The sequence below is a fragment of the Bombina bombina genome, chromosome 9 (genome assembly GCF_027579735.1).
Source record: "Bombina bombina isolate aBomBom1 chromosome 9, aBomBom1.pri, whole genome shotgun sequence".
In the NCBI taxonomy this organism is placed as follows: Eukaryota; Metazoa; Chordata; class Amphibia; order Anura; family Bombinatoridae; genus Bombina; species Bombina bombina.
In genome coordinates, this window is record NC_069507.1 from 28406793 (window position 1) to 28428677 (window position 21885).

The window sequence follows — 21885 nt, forward strand, 5'->3', positions numbered from 1 at the left end:
GCTAACCGATTTGTTGTGCTCATAGATAAAATGATGCACCAAATCAGACACATCCTTTTCTTTATCAATGTTAAGATGCTCTCTAATGCGTGTGCGTGCCTCTCGTGAGGAGCACCCCACGTATTGTTTGTTACACAGGACACATTCAGCTAAATAGATAACAAAATTTGTACGACAATTGCTAAGGAGGTAGAAAGGAAAACCCTTTGTGTACTTCTAGACTGAAATCTATCTGTAACATATGTATGGCTGCAAGCTATGCAGTTTGAGAAATGACACTTGTAGTGTCCCTTGATCTGTAACCAACTACTTCCTGTTGCTAGTGTTTTTTTAGCATGCTAGGGGCTACTAGGTTACCAATTGTACGACCTTTTTTAGAGATGAAGTTAAGGCCATCCCTGGCTATATCTTTGAGGCTGTCCTCCCCATTCAAAATTGGGAGGTGTTTGTTAATAATGTCAGAAATTTCTCTAAATTGTGGACTGAAGGTTGTAATAAAATTTGGTTTCAATGTATCAAATCTTGTATTAGATAGATTTCTATTCTGTTGTAACATAGTATTTCTGTCTAGTCTATCTACTTCTAGAAATGCTCTATTTATAACCTTCTTAGAGTCACCTCTTTCTAAAAGTTGATCTCTTAGAACTTTAGATTCTTTGAGAAAATCACTGTTTGCTGTGCAATTCCTTTTTAATCTTATAAATTGACCCTTAGCCACCTTAAAACCTGTTTGGGGTGGCATGATCGGGCATGAAGAATGGTATTGGATGTAATTGGTTTTCTGTATAATGTAGTTGTGACTCGTGATAGGGACCTCTCCCACCAGCCCATGAATAAGTTCGCATAGGCTGAGGCAAATTTCGCGCCCATGGCGGTCCCACGTCTTTGGAGATAGAAAGAGTCATCAAACTTAAAATAATTGTGAACCAATAGAAATTCCAAACATGTGAGAATATAGTTTTTCAAATTGGTATCATAATTGCTATATAAATCTAGGGAGAATTTGACCGCTTTCCCACCTAAATGATGTGGAATACAAGAGTATAGTCCAACAACATCTACAGTCAACCAAGAGCACTCACTGCTCCATGTTAGATGTTGTAAGCTAGTTAGTAAATATGTAGTATCTTTAAGAAAGGACGGTAGTTGCTGGACGATAGGCTGCAGCAGTGATTCTATCCAATCTGACATCCTCTCAAATAGAGATCCTATTCCAGATATAATAGGTCTTCCCTTCACCTCCTCCAAGGATTTATGCACCTTGGGGAGGTGATGGAAGTAGAAAATTCAGCCTTACTTTCAGTTTAAACTTGTATTGTTTTATCAAGTAAATATGTGTCAGAAAATAAACCCTAATAAAAACATTTTACCCTTTCTTTTTAAAAGAGTTTAAATGTTAGTCTCACACATGCTACAGTGCCTGCTTCATGCCCCAGTGTAACCCATACAACATGATTATCTATTTCCCAATAAAAGAGCAATGTCTTTTTTAATTTGTTAAGTGCATGGTCTCCCCAACTGGAAGAAAAAGCACTTACCTGCTCTGCTGTCCGTCCGGCATGTAGACAGTTACAAGATATGAGAAGAAACAGTTCTTCACAGAGACCTTTGAAAAAGAAAGAACAGAGTAGCCAACTCTGGCTTACTAAACTAGGGCAGCAATTGTTAGGAAAACGCAGTAAGTACCTTTTTACAAGTTCCTAACTGCTTTAAAGCCACCATTACCCGACTGTAAGGAATGACGTGGAATATGGCTATACTCCAAAACTTGCTTGTAGATTAAATTAAAAATTTTCTTTAGACACCTAAACTTCACCTCCTCCATTCACCGAAGGCAAAGAGAATGACTGGGGGTTGTGGGTAAGGGAGTGATACTTAGCAGTTTAACTGTGGTGCTCTTTGCCTCCTCCTGCTGGCCAGGAGTGATATCCCCAACAGTAATTACTCAAGCCATGGACTCACCATATCTTAGGAAAGAAATTGCATAAATCCTTTTTTATACTGCACCCTGATATAAACATATATAGTGCATAAAGCATAACGTATCCTCATGTTCTCGTGTTAAATGGCTTCTGTTTTTTTCATCTATTGGTGCCTCCACTAAAAAACACGCTCACTTGGTACACTTTACAGATGAGGATTAAAAATGTTTGTATGTATGTGTGTGTGTGTGTGTGTATATGTGTGTGTGTGTATATATATATATATATATATATATATATATATATATATATATATATATATATATACAAAACAAGGAAGGGAACTGCACTCTCATACCGGACCGGGTACACATCTTATGACCCTGCAACATGCACAGCCCTGGGTGCCACTGGCACTCACAGGAAGCTGTGCTGTCCCCAGAGCCACAAGCAGTTAACCCCAGACAGGTCTGGGTGCAAGAACCATAGGGAAAATTACAAAACAAATTAATACAACACACAGAGAGAAAACCCAGCACTCACTTACAAGCTCTCAGCTAAGATTTAAAAGCAAAACTGGCAAGGACCTTGACGTGGTGGGTTTTCTCTGTGTGTTTTATATATATATATATATATATATATATATATATACTGCCACTTGACAGGGAAAGAATGGACATGCTGTAATATCAGTGCTAGATTTATTTATTTGCTTTAATTTTTAATATGCTCATATATTTACTAGATTTCAAATACCTTACCTGGTACTGAGGAGTGGACTATAAGTTTCTTTATTATGTCACTTATGGGCAGTTTTATACATGTGTAACAGCGCCACCTAATGGTCAGAGCATTGCTATCCACTGCTAGAGAATATTGATACTAGTCTCTTATACTGCATAGCTTTCTACTCAAGGTTTGTTGTTGTGGACATTTAATTGGTGTGCCTGAACTATCTTTTTTTTCTTTTTCTTTTTTTTCTATGCCAATGAAAGGGGAAAATAAAATATTTAAATAAAAATTTTGTCAAATATAGCAGCTTTAGTGAAATGTTTTGCAAATGTGTAAAATTTATCAGAATGCAACAAATGATGTACTATTTGTGACAGCAACTAGCAAGCAGATTGATTTTATGTATTGCTGACCCCTATGAGCAAATCAAAAGTAATTTAGCTCTGTGTACTTCAGGGAAAATATGTAGCTTTAAGTGCCCTTAAAGATCACATTTTCCATTTCACAAATCATCTATGTTTGTTTATGCAAGTCCATCTACAGGCCTGCCATTGGGGGCATGGTAGTTGTAACTGAGCTCCCAGGAACACCTGGGCTTGGATTCAGTGCTGTTTATTATTAGATGCTATGTCCAGCTTATACAGAATGTGCTATAGATGATTTGTGTCACTTAAAACTACATAGTTTCCCTGAAGTACACAGAGCTACATTTCTTTTGATTTGCTCCATATCGGTAATATTGGTAAGTTTCTGGCTGATGCAGATATTTCAGAAATTCCAAACATTAGCCCTAATAATCGGCCGCTCTGATATATCGGTCTATCCCTAGCAAGTAGTGTTTTGTTATTCTGCTACATAAACCTTTCTTTTATTAGTGACTAGAGTTTATTTTCTTGCTAACATCACCTGCCTTCTCAAGTTCCAGGATTACACAAAAATGTCCTAATGGAAAGCATTTTGTGACATTAGACACATGGACTTTATGTAAAAATGATGCTTTTGCCACATTCCCTAGAGATACCAGGTCTTTAGGAGGTTTGCTGAAATAGCACTGTTTGGCACTCTCGGCAAGACCCATGCTGCTACAGCCCTGGAAGTGCTAAGGATGGCCATCATATCTGGCACAAAGGGGTTAAACACCTCTTGTTTTTTTATAAAAAATATTCCTTTTCCCATGCTCCCTAGAGATGCTAAAAAAATCTCTAACCTAGGTTTTAAAACAGCTGCAAATGGTTTAGACCAACTATTTGATTTGCAGTCTTTATGTCCTCCTCAATGTTTCTTTATCATAGTGAACATTGTTTATCTTCATTTTACCATATAACTTATAATTCAATATAAAATAATGTAAAAAAAAATCAAAATGTAAACTATTTTGTGCTTTGAAACAGGGAATTTTTAACCAGTTCCAGTGTAGCAGCGAGAAGGTGTTGCCCTCAGATGCGCTTCGCAGTGCCCTTGCTAAGACGTTTCAGGATGAGCAGCGCTTTCAGCTGGGTATTATGGACGATGCAGCGGAATGCTTTGTGAGTATCGACTGACATTACTGTGTCAAGTGCTGTTTATTAGTCTCAGAAGTTCTTACAGCTAAAGGTGTGTGTGAAACTAGATCTCAACTGTTCATGACACTAACATCAAACCGTTCACCTTAGTTATCCACAAACTGTCAGTCAGTGTTCTAAGTGTGAAACCCACAGAGTGTGCTCCTATATGTTTATAACACATTTTATCGAATACTATTTCTGATTAACTCCTTAAAGGGACAGTATACTGTAAAATAGTTTTTTCCTTAATGTGTTTCCAATTACTTTTTTTTACCAACTGCAGAGTATAAAATGTATGAGAATTTGCTTTATAAGGTTTATTTGTAAATATGAAATAGCTGATTTTGTGTTTTGAAGCCACAACCTAATAAAATTGGTTGAGCGTGTAGGTATAATCAGATCTCATTACTGTATCACATTGTGTACATATACATGTGTCTTTATCTTATATCTGTAGGTGTAATCAGATCTCATTACTGTATCACATTGTGTACATATACATGTGTCTGTATCTTATATCTGTAGGTATAATCAGATCTCATTACTTTATCACATTGTGTACATATACATGTGTCTGTATCTTATATCTGTAGGTATAATCAGATCTCATTGCTGTATCACACTGTGTACATATACATGTGTCTGTATCTTATATCTGTAGGTATAATCAGATCTCATTACTGTATCACATTATGTACATATACATGTGTCTGTATCTTATATCTGTAGGTATAATCAGATCTCATTACTGTATCACACTGTGTACATATACATGTGTCTGTATCTTATATCTGTAGGTATAATCAGATCTCATTACTGAAGCACATTGTGTACATATACATGTGTCTTTATCTTATATCTGTAGGTATAATCAGATCTCATTACTTTATCACATTGTGTACATATACATGTGTCTGTATCTTATATCTGTAGGTATAATCAGATCTCATTACTTTATCACATTGTGTACATATACATGTGTCTGTATCTTATATCTGTAGGTATAATCAGATCTCATTACTGAAGCACATTGTGTACATATACATGTGTCTTTATCTTATATCTGTAGGTATAATCAGATCTCGTTACTTTATCCCATTGTGTACATATACATGTGTCTGTATCTTATATCTGTAGGTATAATCAGATCTCATTACTGTATCACACTGTGTACATATACATGTGTCTGTATCTTATATCTGTAGGTATAATCAGATCTCATTACTGTATCACATTGTGTTCATATACATGTGTCTGTATCTTATATCTGTAGGTATAATCAGATCTCATTACTGTATCACATTGTGTACATATACATGTGTCTTTATCTTATATCTGTAGGTATAATCAGATCTCATTACTGTATCACATTGTGTACATATACATGTGTCTTTATCTTATATCTGTAGGTATAATCAGATCTCATTACTGTATCACATTGTGTACATATACATGTGTCTTTATCTTATATCTGTAGGTATAATCAGATCTCATTACTGTATCACACTGTGTACATATACATGTGTCTGTATCTTATATCTGTAGGTATAATCAGATCTCATTACTGTATCACACTGTGTACATATACATGTGGCTTTATCTTATATCTGTAGGTATAATCAGATCTCATTACTGTATCACACTGTGTACATATACATGTGTCTGTATCTTATATCTGTAGGTATAATCAGATCTCATTACTGTATCACACTGTGTACATATACATGTGTCTTTATCTTATATCTGTAGGTATAATCAGATCTCATTACTGTATCACACTGTGTACATATACATGTGTCTGTATCTTATATCTGTAGGTATAATCAGATCTCATTACTGTATCACACTGTGTACATATACATGCTTCTTTATCTTATATCTGTAGGTATAATCAGATCTCGTTACTTTATCACATTGTGTACATATACATGTGTCTTTATCTTATATGTGTAGGTATAATCAGATCTCATAACTGTATCACATTGTGTACATATACATGTGTCTGTATCTTATATCTGTAGGTATAATCAGATCTCATTACTGTATCACACTGTGTACATATACATGTGTCTTTATCTTATATGTGTAGGTATAATCAGATCTCATTACTGTATCACATTGTGTACATATACATGTGTCTGTATCTTATATCTGTAGGTATAATCAGATCTCATTACTGTATCACACTGTGTACATATACATGTGTCTTTATCTTATATGTGTAGGTATAATCAGATCTCATTACTGTATCACATTGTGTACATATACATGTGTCTGTATCTTATATCTGTAGGTATAATCAGATCTCATTACTGTATCACACTGTGTACATATACATGTGTCTGTATCTTATATCTGTAGGTATAATCAGATCTCATTACTGTATCACACTGTGTACATATACATGTGTCTGTATCTTATATCTGTAGGTATAATCAGATCTCATTACTGTATCACATTGTACACATATACATGTGTCTGTATCTTATATCTGTAGGTATAATCAGATCTCATTACTGTATCACACTGTGTACATATACATGTGTCTGTATCTTATATCTGTAGGTATAATCAGATCTCATTACTGTATCACATTGTGTTCATATACATGTGTCTGTATCTTATATCTGTAGGTATAATCAGATCTCATTACTGTATCACATTGTGTACATATACATGTGTCTGTATCTTATATCTGTAGGTATAATCAGATCTCATTACTTTATCACATTGTGTTCATATACATGTGTCTTTATCTTATATCTGTAGGTATAATCAGATCTCATTACTGTATCACATTGTACACATATACATGTGTCTTTATTTTATATCTGTAGGTATAATCAGATCTCATTACTGTATCACATTGTGTACCTATACATGTGTCTGTATCTTATATCTGTAGGTATAATCAGATCTCATTACTGTATCACATTGTGTTCATATACATGCTTCTTTATCTTGTATCTGTTCATAAACCAAAGACCAATACTTGAAGAGAACAATGGAAAATGAACATTTTATTACCTTATCTCTTCTGTATCCCACTGGGAGTGCAATTTCTTCAGCTGGCTATGTTTACACAGCTTATCTATATCTTGGACCTATGGCCAGAAACTTTCAGAATAGGTGGGGATACCACATGCTAAATCATCTGTTTCAAATGCCAATATAAGGGTAAAGGAAATACTTGTAAACAATTAAGTTAGCTCCAGCAAGTAAAGTGGAGCTTTGGAACAAATTAAAGGAGAGAAAATGTTTGAACAAACTCTGTTTAAAGGAACTGTTCTGATTTTATAGAAATGAATGCAAACCTTTATCTGACCCAGCTTCTTTTCTCTGGGATACCTTTTATGCAGGGGGGCTCTGTCATTAGTCATAGTCTTTGTACATTACTTGATTATGTGTTTATGGGTTAATCATTTTCAGCGTGTGCGCCGCACGACTATACTATGTGAAATGAGAAAGCATAACACAAACTAATAAAACATGAGAAGAGATGGTTGTGTATCTGAGCCACAGTACTCTCTATAAATGTTTGTTTCCCAAATCTAATCTGCCCATGCAACTTTGAGACTTCAGAAGTATTGGCAGAACACCAGGTCCTCAAACCAGCTCAAATCCAAACCATGACCTCTCCCCAGGACCCAGAAACTTCACATCACACGGAATAAGTGTACAACGTCTCACCAGAGCCAAACTATTCCAAATCCCTAAAACTGCTACTAACAATTGTACAATTACAGCAGCTGCCGCATGATTTCCCACTAAGAGAAACATTTTTTTTTCATGCATAATAGAAAATCAGAGTACTATGGTGCACGGATTGAAGACCGTAAAGAGGAAACAAACGCTAGATATCAGAGCAAAAGATTAGACTGAGAATAATATGCTGGTATATTGTTTGAAAATATTAGTTGTTTAAATATTGAATAAATTAGTGTAAAGTTTTAGTCTTTGTGAGGTTATGGTCGCAGTCATATTTTCCCTAGATTTTAAAAGCCTGCTATATTTTGCCAAGGCTGAAATCTCTTGCTTTTGGAAGTCATTCCATGATTTAAATAAAGTGTACAATAAAAAATAAATAAATAGGTTCACATCAATGTTGTTTTTTGCTTGTGTCTTTGGCACTATATGGCAGCAATGTTTGTTACAATGATATATATATATATATATATATATATATATATATATATATATATATATATATATATATATATATAGTGCTTAAGATGTGCACACTCCTCAGTCTACTTCAGTATGCACACTTATCCGTCCCTTTAAATGGACATTAACTACAGTAGAATTGCATGATCAATTAAAGCACAATAAAGAGACAATGTAATTGCACTTACTCTGAAATTCAAAGAAGCAGTAGATTATTTATTTATTTTTAATAATAAAAAAAAAACAAATAAAAAAGATTTCTCTAGCACATGCTTAAAGGGACACTGAACCCATTTTTTTTTCTTTCGTTATTCAGATAGAGCATGCAATTTTAAGCAACTTTCTTATTTACTCCTTTTATCAATTTTTCTTCGTTCACTTACTTTCTTTATTTCAAAAAGAAGGCATCTAAGCTTCTTTTTTGTTCAGGACTCTGGACAGCACTTTTTATTGGTGGATGAATTTATCCACCAATCAGCAAGAATAACCCAGGTTATTCACCAAAAATGGGCCGGCATCTATACTTACATTCTTGCATTTCAAATAAAGATACCAAGAGAATGAAGAAAATATGATAATAGGAGTAAATTAGAAAGTTGCTTAAAATTGCTGCTTTATCTGAATCACAAAAGAAAAAAATTGGGTTTAGTGTCCCTTTAATAGTAGCTGGTGCATCAAAAAGTGTGCACATAACAAAAATGCACACAATATGATAATATAAATCCAATGTAAACTTTCAGATTTGCTTCTGTTTCCCTTTAATATTTTCTTTTGTTAGCTACATATTTATTATCCAAAAAACATCCAATCCAGTTAACCAACTGATGGTTTCTTTGTACTTAAAGGAAAACCTCCTTATTCGCCTTCACATTCACATTGCGGATGAATCTAAAGAAGACATCTGCACTGCTCCGCACTGCATCCCCCATCAGAAGTTTGCAATGACGTTGTTTGAACAGGTATTGGATGTGTTTGGTGCTTTAAAAGATTATTCTTGTGAATCGTTTGTTCATAATATGCAGCTTGTGGATGTGTCTGTATAACCAGAATCTCTCCTCCCATACTTCAGTGTGTTTGTACTAGCTGTGGCGCCACATCAGATCCGCTGCCGTTCATTCAGATGGTGCATTACATTTCCACCACTGCACTCTGGTAAGAACAACCTTTTTTGTTTTGTTAGCTTATTTAGGAAACTGTTGTGGGTAAAAAGACCAGTAACTCTATCTGATTGATTATAGCAGATTTTATAATCCTATTTGAAGATCTCATTAAACCAGTTTTTTGTCTATTTTAATTGAACAATTGCAAGTTACCTTAACGTGTGTTTCTAGTAGTTGCACAAAGTTGTCAGTCCTGAACAGGGAAACAACTTTTTATTCATAAATGGAAAGAGTCCACAGCTGCATTCATTACTTTTGGGAAATAAGAACCTGGCCACCAGGAGTAGGCAAAGACACCCCAGCCAAAGGCTTAAATACTCCTCCCACTTCCCTTATCCCCCAGTCATTCTTTGCCTTTTGTCCCAGGAGTTTGGCAGAGAAGTGTCAGAAGTTTCTTTTCGTCTCTTATGGAGGGTAGTACTCTTCGACATGGGACGGGAGTTTTAAGTAATCCTGTCAGTCTCTCAGTGAGGGCTTGGATGAAAGTTAGAGTCCGTAGATGCAGGAAGAGTCTTTCTGCGAAACCTTCCTGACTCATTTTAACAACTCCACAAGCAATCGGCGTTGTCGAACTTTGCTTTACTGCCTGCTTTCTTCTCTCAAGTCCATGGCGGAGGCAAGGCTACAATCCGTTACACTTGAAGAGCTGTGTTCCTGTTCCACGACTTAGATTCCGGTAAGATCGTTTCATTTTACTTCTTCATGATTGTACTGTAACTCATTTGTTCCTGCGAACTTGCATGAAAAATACAGGGTCTCAGTGGGACTCCTTTACTATCTTGGAATCAAGGGTTAATATGTCCTGTGGGGGATTATTGAACAGGTTTTTTTTTTAATCATGTTTGTTATGTGATTCAATCTGCTTATGTGTAGTGTTAACTGGACTCGTGGCTTTTGGAACATAACAGCCTGTCGAAGTGACGTAACCTTACGGTCGGGTGCACTTTTTTTGGACTTTACGGTTCACCTTGTGACCGGGCATGTTTACGTTCTGGTTCCCGCATTCCTGACTGTGAGGCGACGGAGAATTCTAGTCCGCTGGTGTCTGGTTCATAGGAGTGCCCCAGCCATTGTGGGTGTCAGGTGCCTTTTAAATTGTTTTATATTTAGTCCATTTTTTGGTATCCTTTATTCAGCTATGGTGCATACTGATGTTTATTTATTTATAAAATATTTTACCAGGAAGGATACATTGAAATTTCTCTTCTTTTCAAGTATGTCCTGGGATGTTGAGTTTGTTCAATTTTCTCATTCAGATTCTTTGACCTGTGACGAATGCGAATTGGCCCCATTGACTCTGATCAGCCAGTTATGTTCTTTAGGCCGTTCTAGAGTGCCTTGTTCCTCAGGGATTCAAGGGACTGCTGAACCATCCACCTCGGGGGGCCCTGTCCTCCGGGAGGCGAGTTCCCTACTACTACATATGCGGGTAACCCAAGTTATGTTTTTTCCTCCTCGGAGGGTGGATTGTTCCCCCCCGGAGGTTGTGGCACATTTTCGCTTTTACATACTTTTGGCGCTTGCGCATCTACAAAGTCCAGTTGTTTATTTGTGATTGTGTTCGTGCCCGATTGCCCCAGGTCTTTCAGCCACAGGAGGGTATGTGCAGTTCCCTGCGGGTGTAACTGTTCCTGAGTGTTGTGCCTTTCGTTACAGGCTTGCTCGTTTTCGTGTTCTATTCAGACACGTTTTTGAGCTGTTTGTGGACCCTATCCTTCTCGGTTATGGGACTCATCAGTCTCCTCCTTCGAATGGCTCACCTCGTTAGACATGGGGGGATGAAGTAATCTCCTTTAAGTCTTGTTATTGAGATCCTTCCCAGTTTTGTTGGAAGAACAGGGTTTCTGTGGATCTTTCTGTTCTTCTTGGGTGTTAACCCTCGGGTTGCCTGTTATTTTATTTTATCCGGTTAGGATTAATTTTATTTTTATTTTTCATTCTATGTTTCCTGCAGGAACTTTCCCTGGGATCGATACTCACTGTTTGCTTCTACGTAAGCTGTTCGGGACACGTTAGTCCCATGTTTCTCTGTCTGTTTTTTTCTTCCTCCTTCTCTGAGGGTGGATTTAGCCAGCTTGGCAGTTATGACCCTGGTTGCAGGCTGGTCCTGCTTGGGTTCAGATCTTCTGTCTTGCGACTTATTCAGACACGTGGCGCCTATTATACCTTGCTGGTCAGGTTGGGGTGCCGAGTGCTATTAACAGTTATGTTTGTTGTTATTTTGTTTTAAATGTTTCCGCTAAGCATTCTCAATAGGACTCTCGGGATTGTTTCAGTCCTAAATAGCCATCTCTCTGGTGACTGCGTCAGTGAATTTTGCTGCGTCACTCTCTGTTGCTTACGATACCCTCGGAACCTAGAGTATTTATTCCCACGTGGTGGGAAAATTAGAGGGTTTAGCGCATTGTTTTTCTGCCGGTCGGGGCGGTGTTGCTTTAGGAAATTGTCCTTTTTGGACTTGTTCCTTTAGTGGTTCTCTTCTTCATTGAGACCTCTTGGATTGTCCATATCTCCTTGTGGATGGGTCGCCTTCGGGGGACTTGGACTCCCTTCTGGAGTTGGTGGTTCCTTTTTCGGAACATTAGACAGTGAGGTATTTTTGGGCTCTGGTTAGGGTTCCTTCCTCAGTGTTGGGAATGCTCTGCATCTCCTTCTTGGGATAGAAGAGGTCCTAGTGGTTTTCCACTCATATGGTTCAGGTATTGCCATCCAGGTGGCATCCAAACCCATGTTTTACTGTCCTCTGACTTCGAATCTGAGGTGATGTGGAGGCTCGATTTTGCTCCGTTCGGCGACTTGTCCTCACTGTTCCCCTTGTGTCTGGAGCTTGTGGCTAGCTGGACAGCTAGCTCAGCATACTAATGCTCTGTGGCTACTCTATACTGTAGCAAACCGAGGGTTGCTAGTTCAATCCCCAGTGAAGTCTACTCAGCCTTTCCTCCGTTTAAGGTTGATAAAATGAGCAGTGCCTTGTGTCCTTTAGGGGGATTAGCCGCACTTTCAAGCATAATCATGTTAATGATGCTTGGACCCCTGTTAGCTTTAGTGTCCTTTTTATGGCCCTGGCTCTTTGGAGTGTTGGGCTCCTGCAAGGGGTGGTCCTTTCCCTTTGCGTTGGGACTTGCAAGGGCATCTTGCTCTTGTTATCCGGGAAATTCTGTATTTTTCCCTGGGAGGTCTGTTTTTTTATATCAGACGAGGGATTTATGTGCCTGGAAGATTGTTTAATCTAAACATTTGTGGGGCCCGGGCTTCTTGTCCTGATCTTCCGGTTGTTGAGGGTTTTACTCAGCATTTTCTCTTTGTGGATCACGCCGTGGGATGTTACCGGACCTTATGATCCTAGGACTGGCCTGGGGGTTCCAGTTTCTGGGGTATTTGGGCTTAGCCCTTATTCTGGCTGTTCTGTTTTACAACTTGGCCAGATTTATGAGAGCCGGGGCTCCTTGGGCCTTGTCTTGTGCCGGATGATACAGTTCCCTTGGGACAGCCAACTAATATGACCTTATGGTGGGCTTTCCTGCCTAGCAAACGGAAGGTTTGCGGTTGCTCAGCTGTCACTTTTGCACCTGTTATGTGTGCTAGCATGATGGTGTTTTAAGGGGTTCTTCCGTGTTTCTTGTCCTGTCTTATGTGCAGGTGTTTATCGATGCTCTCCTCTTCAGGGGGCTCGTTGTCCTCCTTACGGAGGTGTGGTTCCCATTTTAGGGGCCTCTCCTGTGTTCGGGAGGTTGGAACAGATGTTTATCTGGTTCGGGGATTGGTCTGCTCTTTGAGTTGTTCCTTTCCATCTGGGGGGTTCCTGGTTACGCATTGAGACTTAGTCGGGTCTCCTTGCTAGATTTCCTTGGATCTAACGCCTGCTCGTTTGTCTTGAGGTTGAAGTGGCTGTGCCCATTCTGCCGCCCTTTTGGGGGCCGGTCTTGGGGTTTCTTTCGGTTCCCTTACTTTCAGATCTGCCGTTGCTTGGGCTGCTCTGGCTAGGTGTTGGATCTGAGATCTGCTGTTCATCTTCAGGTCTTGGGGGTGACAGTGGACCTTCTTTTTTTAGAGGTTCTGTGCCTCTCCCCCTTTGAGATCTGTGAGTAGGCTTGGCAGCCTGGATTGCCTGGAGAGTGTCCTCTGTCTTGGAGGTTGGGCAATCTGTCTTGGGACGCTTCTTTCTTACGGATAGGGTTTTCTCCGTGTCTTCCTACGGATTGCAGTGTATTACTGGACTCAGGTGTTTATTTTCTGAGTTTGCTGCTTGTAATTTTTTGTTTGCTCAGTCTCTGAGTTCTGATGTTTTTAGGACTTTGTCTTCAGCTGTCTTTTTTGGTGCTGTTGCACGATGTTTGGGAGATGTTTAGTCTCCTTGATGATGCCCGGTCGCTCCTTGTGGGTTGGGTGTCGTCTCCCCTTGTTCTCGGGATCCATTCGGGTCTCTGTGGACTTGTCCTTCCTTTTGAAGGGTTGTTTTTCCTTTATGGATTTTGCTGTACCGTTTGGGTATCCCTTGACTTACTCTTGTCCTCTCCCTTTTGGGGATTTTGGTACTGTACTAGTAAGGGGACCGACTGCTGGGCGACAGTTCTCCTGGAGGAGTGTTGGCCCAGTGAGTCTGCTTGCGCTCTCTAGTTAGGCTTTCAGACTATCTGCAGGTCAGTGTCCTTGGGGCCTTTTCCTTCTAGTTCTTTTGCCCAGCTCAGATGAAGCGGGTTTGGTTGGGTTGTGGATTTTTTCAGGCCTGGTGCCCTCAGAATGGGCCGCCTATCGTACCCTCCCGTTTTTGCATTCAGTGTCCTCTATAGCTTGGGTATTGTTTTCCCAAAAGTAATGAATGCAGGTGTGGACTCTTTCCATTTATGAAGAAAAACTTAAATTATGCTTACCTGATCATTTTTTCTTCAGGTAGAAAGAGTCCACAGCTCCCTGCCCATATTTTTTCTGTGGGGTGTCTTATTTTTTATTCTTCTGGCACCTTTTCACCCTGGTATTTCTTCTACTGTTCCTTGTTCCTCAGCAGAATGACTGGGGAAGTGGGAGGAGTCTGGGCTTTAGTCAACAGACTACCAGGTTAGCCACAGTCATAAATTTAGTATAACATTTATTTATTTGAAGTTTATCAATTAAAGCTAATTGGGGATATGTATGTAGCAGAGTTAGCCTTGAAAGGTCATCAGGGTGCATTTCAAGTTCTGAGAATTAGAAAATGTTCAATTTGCAGAGCTAAACTGCATGAAAATAAAGCAAAATAAATAACAAATATATATATAAAAGTAGTTTCTTTAAGCATAACTAAATATTTTATATAAAAATCTCAATGTGTTTAGTGTCCCTTTAATTACTTTTTAACTTCCTTTTTATTTGTGAGACTGATTTTTTTTCCCCCCTAAATCTCACATTTTACATTTGTTTTGGCCACCTGATATAAATGAAGCAACCAAGCAATATGTATGCTGGAGAGAAAACAGAAACCAACCCCAGATATGTTTGGGGAACTGTTGCAGAAAGCGAGTACCATGGGAGATTTGAGGAACTGCCCGGTGAGTGTCACAGACTTTACTGCTTGTTTTCTTCAGTGCATTTAGAGCTGTATTTAATAACCATATAACTGTTTTGTCATATTGCCCATAAAGAATAAGCGAGTTATAACAATAGGTCTTGTTTATTTCTGTATTAAAGTACACCACACTCTGAAACAGAAACTCTCATTTCCAATAAAGAAAAAAGTGTAATTCACAGCAACACTAAACCCAATTTTTTTCTTTCATGATACAGATAGATCAGCAATTTTAAGCAACTTTCTTATTTACTAATATTATGAAATTGTCTTTGTTCTCTTGGTATTTATTTGAAAAGCAGGAAATGAAAACTTAGGCGCTGGCCCATTTTAGGTTCAGCACCTGGGAAGTGCTTGCTTGATTGGTGGCTAAATTTAACCACCAATCAGCAAGCGCTATCCAGGGTCCTGAACCAAAAATTTGTCCGGCTCCTAAATTTTCATTCCTGCTTTTTCAAATAAAGATACCAAGAGAACGAAGAAATACTGATAATAGAAGTAAATTAGAAAGTTGCTTAAAATGGTATGTTCTATCTGAATCATGAAAGAAAACATTTGGTTTTAGTATCCCTTTAACAGCTATAAACCAACTGTAGAAACATTATTGTGCTGATTGATCCAATTTCATTAGTTGAAAATTGTGTGTCACATTTCTGTTACTTGGGAGTATTAAAAAGCCAACTACAGGCCGATCTCATAAAGGTATACGTACAAGAGAGACAGAAGTAGCATGTTAGAGATTCCAGCACACACATCACAAGTCTGAAGACATTTCCTTGTCAATTTGCTGCCAACTTCACTGAAATAGGATATTGAATTTGCAGAGTAACTGCGGAGAAAAGATCAGAATTCGCCGGGTGCTCATGAACGCTCCTCAGATCATTACCATTGGGCTGGTGTGGGACTCTGATCATTCAGACTTGGCTGAAGATGTCATCCACAGTCTTGGAACTTGTCTGAAGCTCGGAGATGTAAGAAATACTGTTAAATTGTAGTTGCTAGAAATTGCTGTATGATATTGCTAAGCAAATTCTGTGAGCCAGTGTTTAAAGGGATATGAAACCCAAATTTTATTTCATGATTCAAATAGAGCAGGGAAGTTTAAGCAACTTTCTAATTTACTCCTATTAGTATTTTTTACTCATTCTCTTTGTATCTTTATTTGAAAAAGCAGGAATGTAAGCTTAGGAGATGGACCATTTTTGGTTCAGAACCCTAGGTAGTGCTTGCTGATTGGTGGCTAAATATAGCCGGCTCCTAAACTTACATTCATTCTTTTCAAGTAATGATACAATAAAAATTGATGAGTAAATTAGAAAGTTGCTTAAATGTGCTGCTCTGATTGGTGGTTACATTTAATCATGAAAGAAAAAAGTGGGTTTCATATCCCTTTAATAGCATTTGTTGTACTTTTTTAAATTTAATTAACTGCTTTGATTTTTTTGATACACAAATAAGTGAATGAAATCAGAGGTGCTGACTGAGATTTGTGTATCACAAAATGTTGTTTATTTCATCTTTCAAACTTAGAAAAAACTTCTTAATAAATGTATTTATCTTACTATTAGGAGATTTAGGATAATTAATTAACTGAGTTGTCTCAATTTGCTGAATGTGATATTTCTTTCTCATCAGTTGTTTTACAGAGTAACAGATGACCGGGCAAAACATTCAGAGCTGTATTTGGTTGGAATGATCTGTTATTATGGGAAACATTATTCCACTTTCTTTTTGCAAACCAAGATTCGCAAATGGATGTACTTTGATGATGCTCATGTGAAAGAGGTAAAATGATGTATATCTGTTTAAACAAACGTACTTTAGATCTTATGTTGGTTCTTCATCATCACATTAAAGGGATAGTAACCCCAATTTTTTTCTTTCATGATTCAGATAGAGCAGCAACTTTCTAATTTACTCCTATTATCAATTTTTATTTGTTCTCTTGCTATCTTTATTTGAAAAAGCAGGAATCTAAGCGAAGGAGCCGGCCCATTTTTGGTTCTGCACACTGGATAGCCCTTTCTGATTGGTGGCTACATTTAGCTGCAAATCAGCAAGAGCAACCGAGGTGCTGAACCAAAAATGGTCTGGCTTCTAAACTTACATTTTTACTTTTCAAATAATGATAGCAGGGGAACAAAAAAATTTAGAAAGTTGCTTAAAATTTCTGCTTTATCTGAATCATTAAAGTAAAGATTTGAGTTTACTATTCCTTTTAAAGAGACGTGAAACCAGACTTTTTAAAGCACTTTCCAATTTGCATCTATTATCTAATTTGTTTTCTTGGTAGGCTCAGGGGCAGCAATGCGCTACTGGGAGCTAGCTGCTGAATAGTGGCTGTACACACATGCCTTTTGTCATTTCAAGTGCGGAGCTAGCACTCAGTGCTGCTCTTTCAACAAAGGGTGCCAAGAGAAATAAGCACATTTGGTAATAGAAGTAATCAGAAAGTTGCTGAATGCTCTATCTAAATCATGAGATTCATGTTCCTTTAATTTCCCAGTAAAGTTTTAGTTTTAAGGTATAATTCTGCACGCTATCTCTTTATCTCTCTGTGCGTCTGTCTCTCCATGTACTAATGCCCCCTATTTTATATTTTTTGTTGTAGATTGGCCCAAAATGGAAAGATGTGGTGACAAAATGTATAAAGGGACATTATCAGCCACTACTACTCTTGTATGCTGATCCTAGGGGTACCCCGGTGTCTGTGCCAGATGTTTTATCTCAGATGGATCTACGTCAGTATAGTAGAAACTGCTATGACAGCGAAGACTCTGGTAATGACAATCTTGTGTGTTTTCCCCCCTAGACTGCGCTGTCAGCAACTTCCTGCTGCTGTCGCTCCTACAGCCATTCACCTACATATTTCTCCTTCCTGCATCATTCATATAGCTGTGTGTGAGAAGTGAATCAGCTGTTTTTTAGCTTTAATATATGTGGTTGCATCCGCCTCCTTGGTCAACTCCCTTTCATTAATAATTGTTCCAGAACAAACATAAAGACAATACCTATAGCAAGCTCTAGACTGCAATAAAATAACGTTATTCTTTTTTTCTTAAACGCCTTTTGTATGCACCAGTTGTTCCGCATGTTGAGCTTTAAAGTATTTAATATAATACAAAGCTGTATATTTTATTATTGAGATTTTAGACATTTTAAAGAGAGGGATATACCAGGAGGCTGCTTTATTGTTTAATAAAGTTAATGGATATATTATGTAGACCCTGGCTTCTCAACAGCCGGGCCGTGGCCCAGTACCGGGCCATGATAGCCCTGCTGGTGGGCCCCGACCTGTCATGCCCCCACTGCACACTCTTACCCCACTACACACCAGGGGCAGACTGAGACCAATCAAGGCCCCAGGAACACTATCTCACACTGACCAAAATGTATTACATTTTATGCAAATGAACATGGTAGCCTCCCTGCCCTGCCCCCAACAGGCCCCTTAAACTCCAGAGCCAGGACCCACAACATTAAGGTCCAGAGAAAGGGCACCCAACCTCCAGGGCCAGACCCCACACTCCATGGCCCTCACAGCGACAGACCCCTGCCAGGGCCCCCACTAAACCAACACTTTTTTGCTTAGTTACTGATAGGGTAAACTGAAAACTCCAGCTTAAGGAATGCACCAGGATCTGTAGAGATGCCATTTGTGGGCCCCCCTACTTGCTGGTCCCTCGGTCCAGGTCCTATTTGCCTGGCTGATCAGCCCGAAATGTCTTTTTCTGAGCTTATTATTTTTATTTATTCATTTTTAAATAACATATTCTTTATTAACTTGAAGCAATTATTATTACTACTACTATTATTTGTTATTATTAGTTGTTGTTGTTATTAGTTGTTGTTATTATTTGTTATTATTAGTTGTTGTTGTTATTAGTTGTTGTTGTTGTTATTAGTTTTTGTTTGTTCTTGTAATAATAATAATTATTACTACTATTATTATTGTTGGTATTATTATTATTGGTATTTATTATTATTACTTTAGAATTTATAGCTTTTTTTAGTTGTCATGCCTGATTTTCTTTCTTTCTGTATATCATGTACATTCAATTCAGCCTTTTGATTTTGATGTGTGGCGTTGTCCTCACTTAAGAGGTGAACTAAAACCGTCATTCTGTATTCTCAGGCAGGGAACCGTCCATCTCTAGTGACACCAGGACGGATTCCTCCACTGACAGTTACCACTACAAGCACTCGCACCATGAGTCTGTGGTCAGTCATTTCTCCTCTGACTCTCAGGGTACAGTGATCTACAACCTGGAGAGCGATGCAGCATCGCAAAGTAGCAGAGATACAGGTACAAGAGACTGGACTGTTATAGCTTTTAAAAGTGTTTATTATAATTGTATTTTTTTATAAAAAGTCAGTAATCTGAAATATAGAAATCTCATTCTTTATCCAGCAGCACAAGCCTTGTTCCTTGTTTCTCTGGTTCAACAACAAGGGTTTGATTTTTTTAACCTATTTGGAAACGCACAATAAATAGGATCACAGCTTCTGTAATAGTTATACTATTTAGTGGGAAAATGTGGGAAATAAATAAATCTACATTTTTATACATTTTAGAACACTTCGCATCATGTGACTGCTATATTTAATGCATACGAGGAAATTTAACAATTCCATGTTGTTTAGAAAATTTGAATATTCCAGCAGATTAGTCACCACAGAGTCTTTCCAGTAGCTGGAATTTTGGGTCTTTTGCACCTTCAAAATCTGGTGTTTTGATCTGGATTTGAATCTTCAAGATGTTATGCTTTAAAAGAATCATGGTATTCAAACGATTTTGTGATTAGAATAGCCCGTTGAAGGTAAAGAAAGCGCCTTTAAGCTTCTATCTGTCCCTTCATTGGAAAGACAGCAAATGTTTTAAATGCATTCCACAATTTATTTGAAGGGAGCAGCAGTTGAATTATCAAAAGAAACAAAAAGAGATTATTTTATGTTTGATTGCCCTTACTCTGCTGTACAGGGCACTTGACGGATAGCGAGTGCAATCAGCGGCACTTCTCTAGGAAAGGGCCTTTGGCAGACCGGAAGAGAAGCTCCAGTCGTCCTCGACGAAAAGGAGATGAGTCTCAATCTTCCGGCTATCACAGTGAAGGTGCGTTGCAGTTTCTTTTCTGTTTTTTGTGCTGCTTATATTTAAGGTTTATGTTTCTCATGTTTACATAGAACTTTATTGTACTAGGTGAGACCTTAAAAGAAAAGCAAGCTCCCAGAACTGGTTTGAAACTGTCCAGCAGTTCAAGCAGACTAAGAGACTTTAAAGCGACTGTTAGCAATATGATCCACAGCAGACCTTCGCAAGCGTCACAGACATCACAGAGCTTGCACCATGTGGTGAATGCTTTGGATCAAGCAGAGGTCAAGCCTCCTACAAGTCTGGCGGTGCGACCCCGTGATTGGGACATAGAAAGCCCAAACATTGAGACAAAGTCCAGCTTAACCAATAGGTATCGACCAACATGGCGCCCTACACGTGAGCCGCTAAATGTAGATAGTGTCTTAAGAACGGAAAAGAGGAAAATAACTGCATATTGTCCGCTCAGCCCCTTCTCTGAAGACTCAGGTGAGGAGAACTTGTTTAGCTCTAAAAAGTGGGACGTCTGAGACCTGCATGCCGATATGTAGAGTTTTTCCTGTGTGTTATTGCAGCCAACTTTTATTTGTCAGTTAAAGCCAGGGCCGGAGAGGGTTTGGCATTATCATGAAGTTGTGTAATTGGCTTGTTAAAGGGACATTACAGCCAAAACTGTAATGTGCATGGGTGCATTTAACTTTTAAATAGGAGCATTTTATTAGCAAGAACACCTTAAGTGAGAACCTTTACTGTGCATGTGCAAGTGATATCTAACGTGTTAGTTCAGAGAGCTGGTTGTGCCTTGTATTGTGCTAGTGACGACTCAATTTAAATGATACAAGTTGCTGCCAGCTCTTTAAAATGCTGATGCATGAGGCCTATTTAAACATGCTTCACATGCACAGCAAAAGCTCTCATTTAAATGTTTTCTTTAATGATTCAGATAGAGCAGCAATTTTAAGCAACTTTCTTATTTGCTTCTATTAATTTTTGTTCTCTTTCTATCTTTATTTATAAATCAGGAATATAAAGCTTAAGAGCCAGCCCATTTTTGGTTGAGAATCTGGGTTATGCTTGCTTATTGATCGCTAAACGTAGCCACTAATAAGCAAGCGCTATCCAGGGTTCTGAACCTAAAATGGTCTGGCTCCTAAGCTTTAAATTCCTGCTTTTTAAATAAAAAGAACAAAGAAAATTTGATAATAGGAGTAAATTAGAAAGTTGCGTAAAATTGCTGCTCTATCTGAATCATGAAAAAAAAAAACATGGGTTTAGTGTCCCTTTAAGGTTTTACTAGAAGCATTGTTGCTAATACAAGTATATTGAAAAAATGCTTAAATTTAATAGCGGGATTTAATTATGTGCATTTCAATTTTTGTTGGAATGTACCTTTAAGGTATTTAATTGATTGGAGGATTCTTTGTAATCTACTTTAGTATCTTATGGAGAACTGTAAATGAATGTGTATCTCTCCACATGTTGAGAGCATGAACCTATAAGTAAGGTATATTTTATATCTCTTCCATGACATTGTCACTATTTGCATACCCTGGCGGAATATAATTTGTATATAATGCATTATTTCTTGAGGGTGTTGAAAGTAAAATCCGTAAAAATATAGCATTGTTGCGGTTATCATAATACACTAGGTGAGAATTTTATTGGTTGTAGACAATAATGCTGGCTCTTGTTCTAATGTGGTATTTTCTCATGTCTTACATAAAAG

The 21885-nt window shown here is 38.1% G+C and overlaps 1 protein-coding gene across 1 annotated transcript in view; it reads left to right on the top strand.

Annotated features, from left to right (window-relative positions):
• Positions 1-21885, top strand: part of USP54 (ubiquitin specific peptidase 54) — a 224399-nt gene that overhangs the window by 121245 nt on the left and 81269 nt on the right. Inside the window, exons 4-13 of the mRNA XM_053692010.1 lie at positions 4046-4180; positions 9211-9324; positions 9435-9517; positions 14945-15050; positions 15892-16038; positions 16703-16852; positions 17679-17847; positions 19203-19373; positions 20049-20180; positions 20268-20648. Of these exons, the coding sequence (XP_053547985.1) occupies positions 4046-4180; positions 9211-9324; positions 9435-9517; positions 14945-15050; positions 15892-16038; positions 16703-16852; positions 17679-17847; positions 19203-19373; positions 20049-20180; positions 20268-20648 (1588 nt within the window). The remainder of the gene's footprint in view (positions 1-4045; positions 4181-9210; positions 9325-9434; positions 9518-14944; positions 15051-15891; positions 16039-16702; positions 16853-17678; positions 17848-19202; positions 19374-20048; positions 20181-20267; positions 20649-21885) is intronic.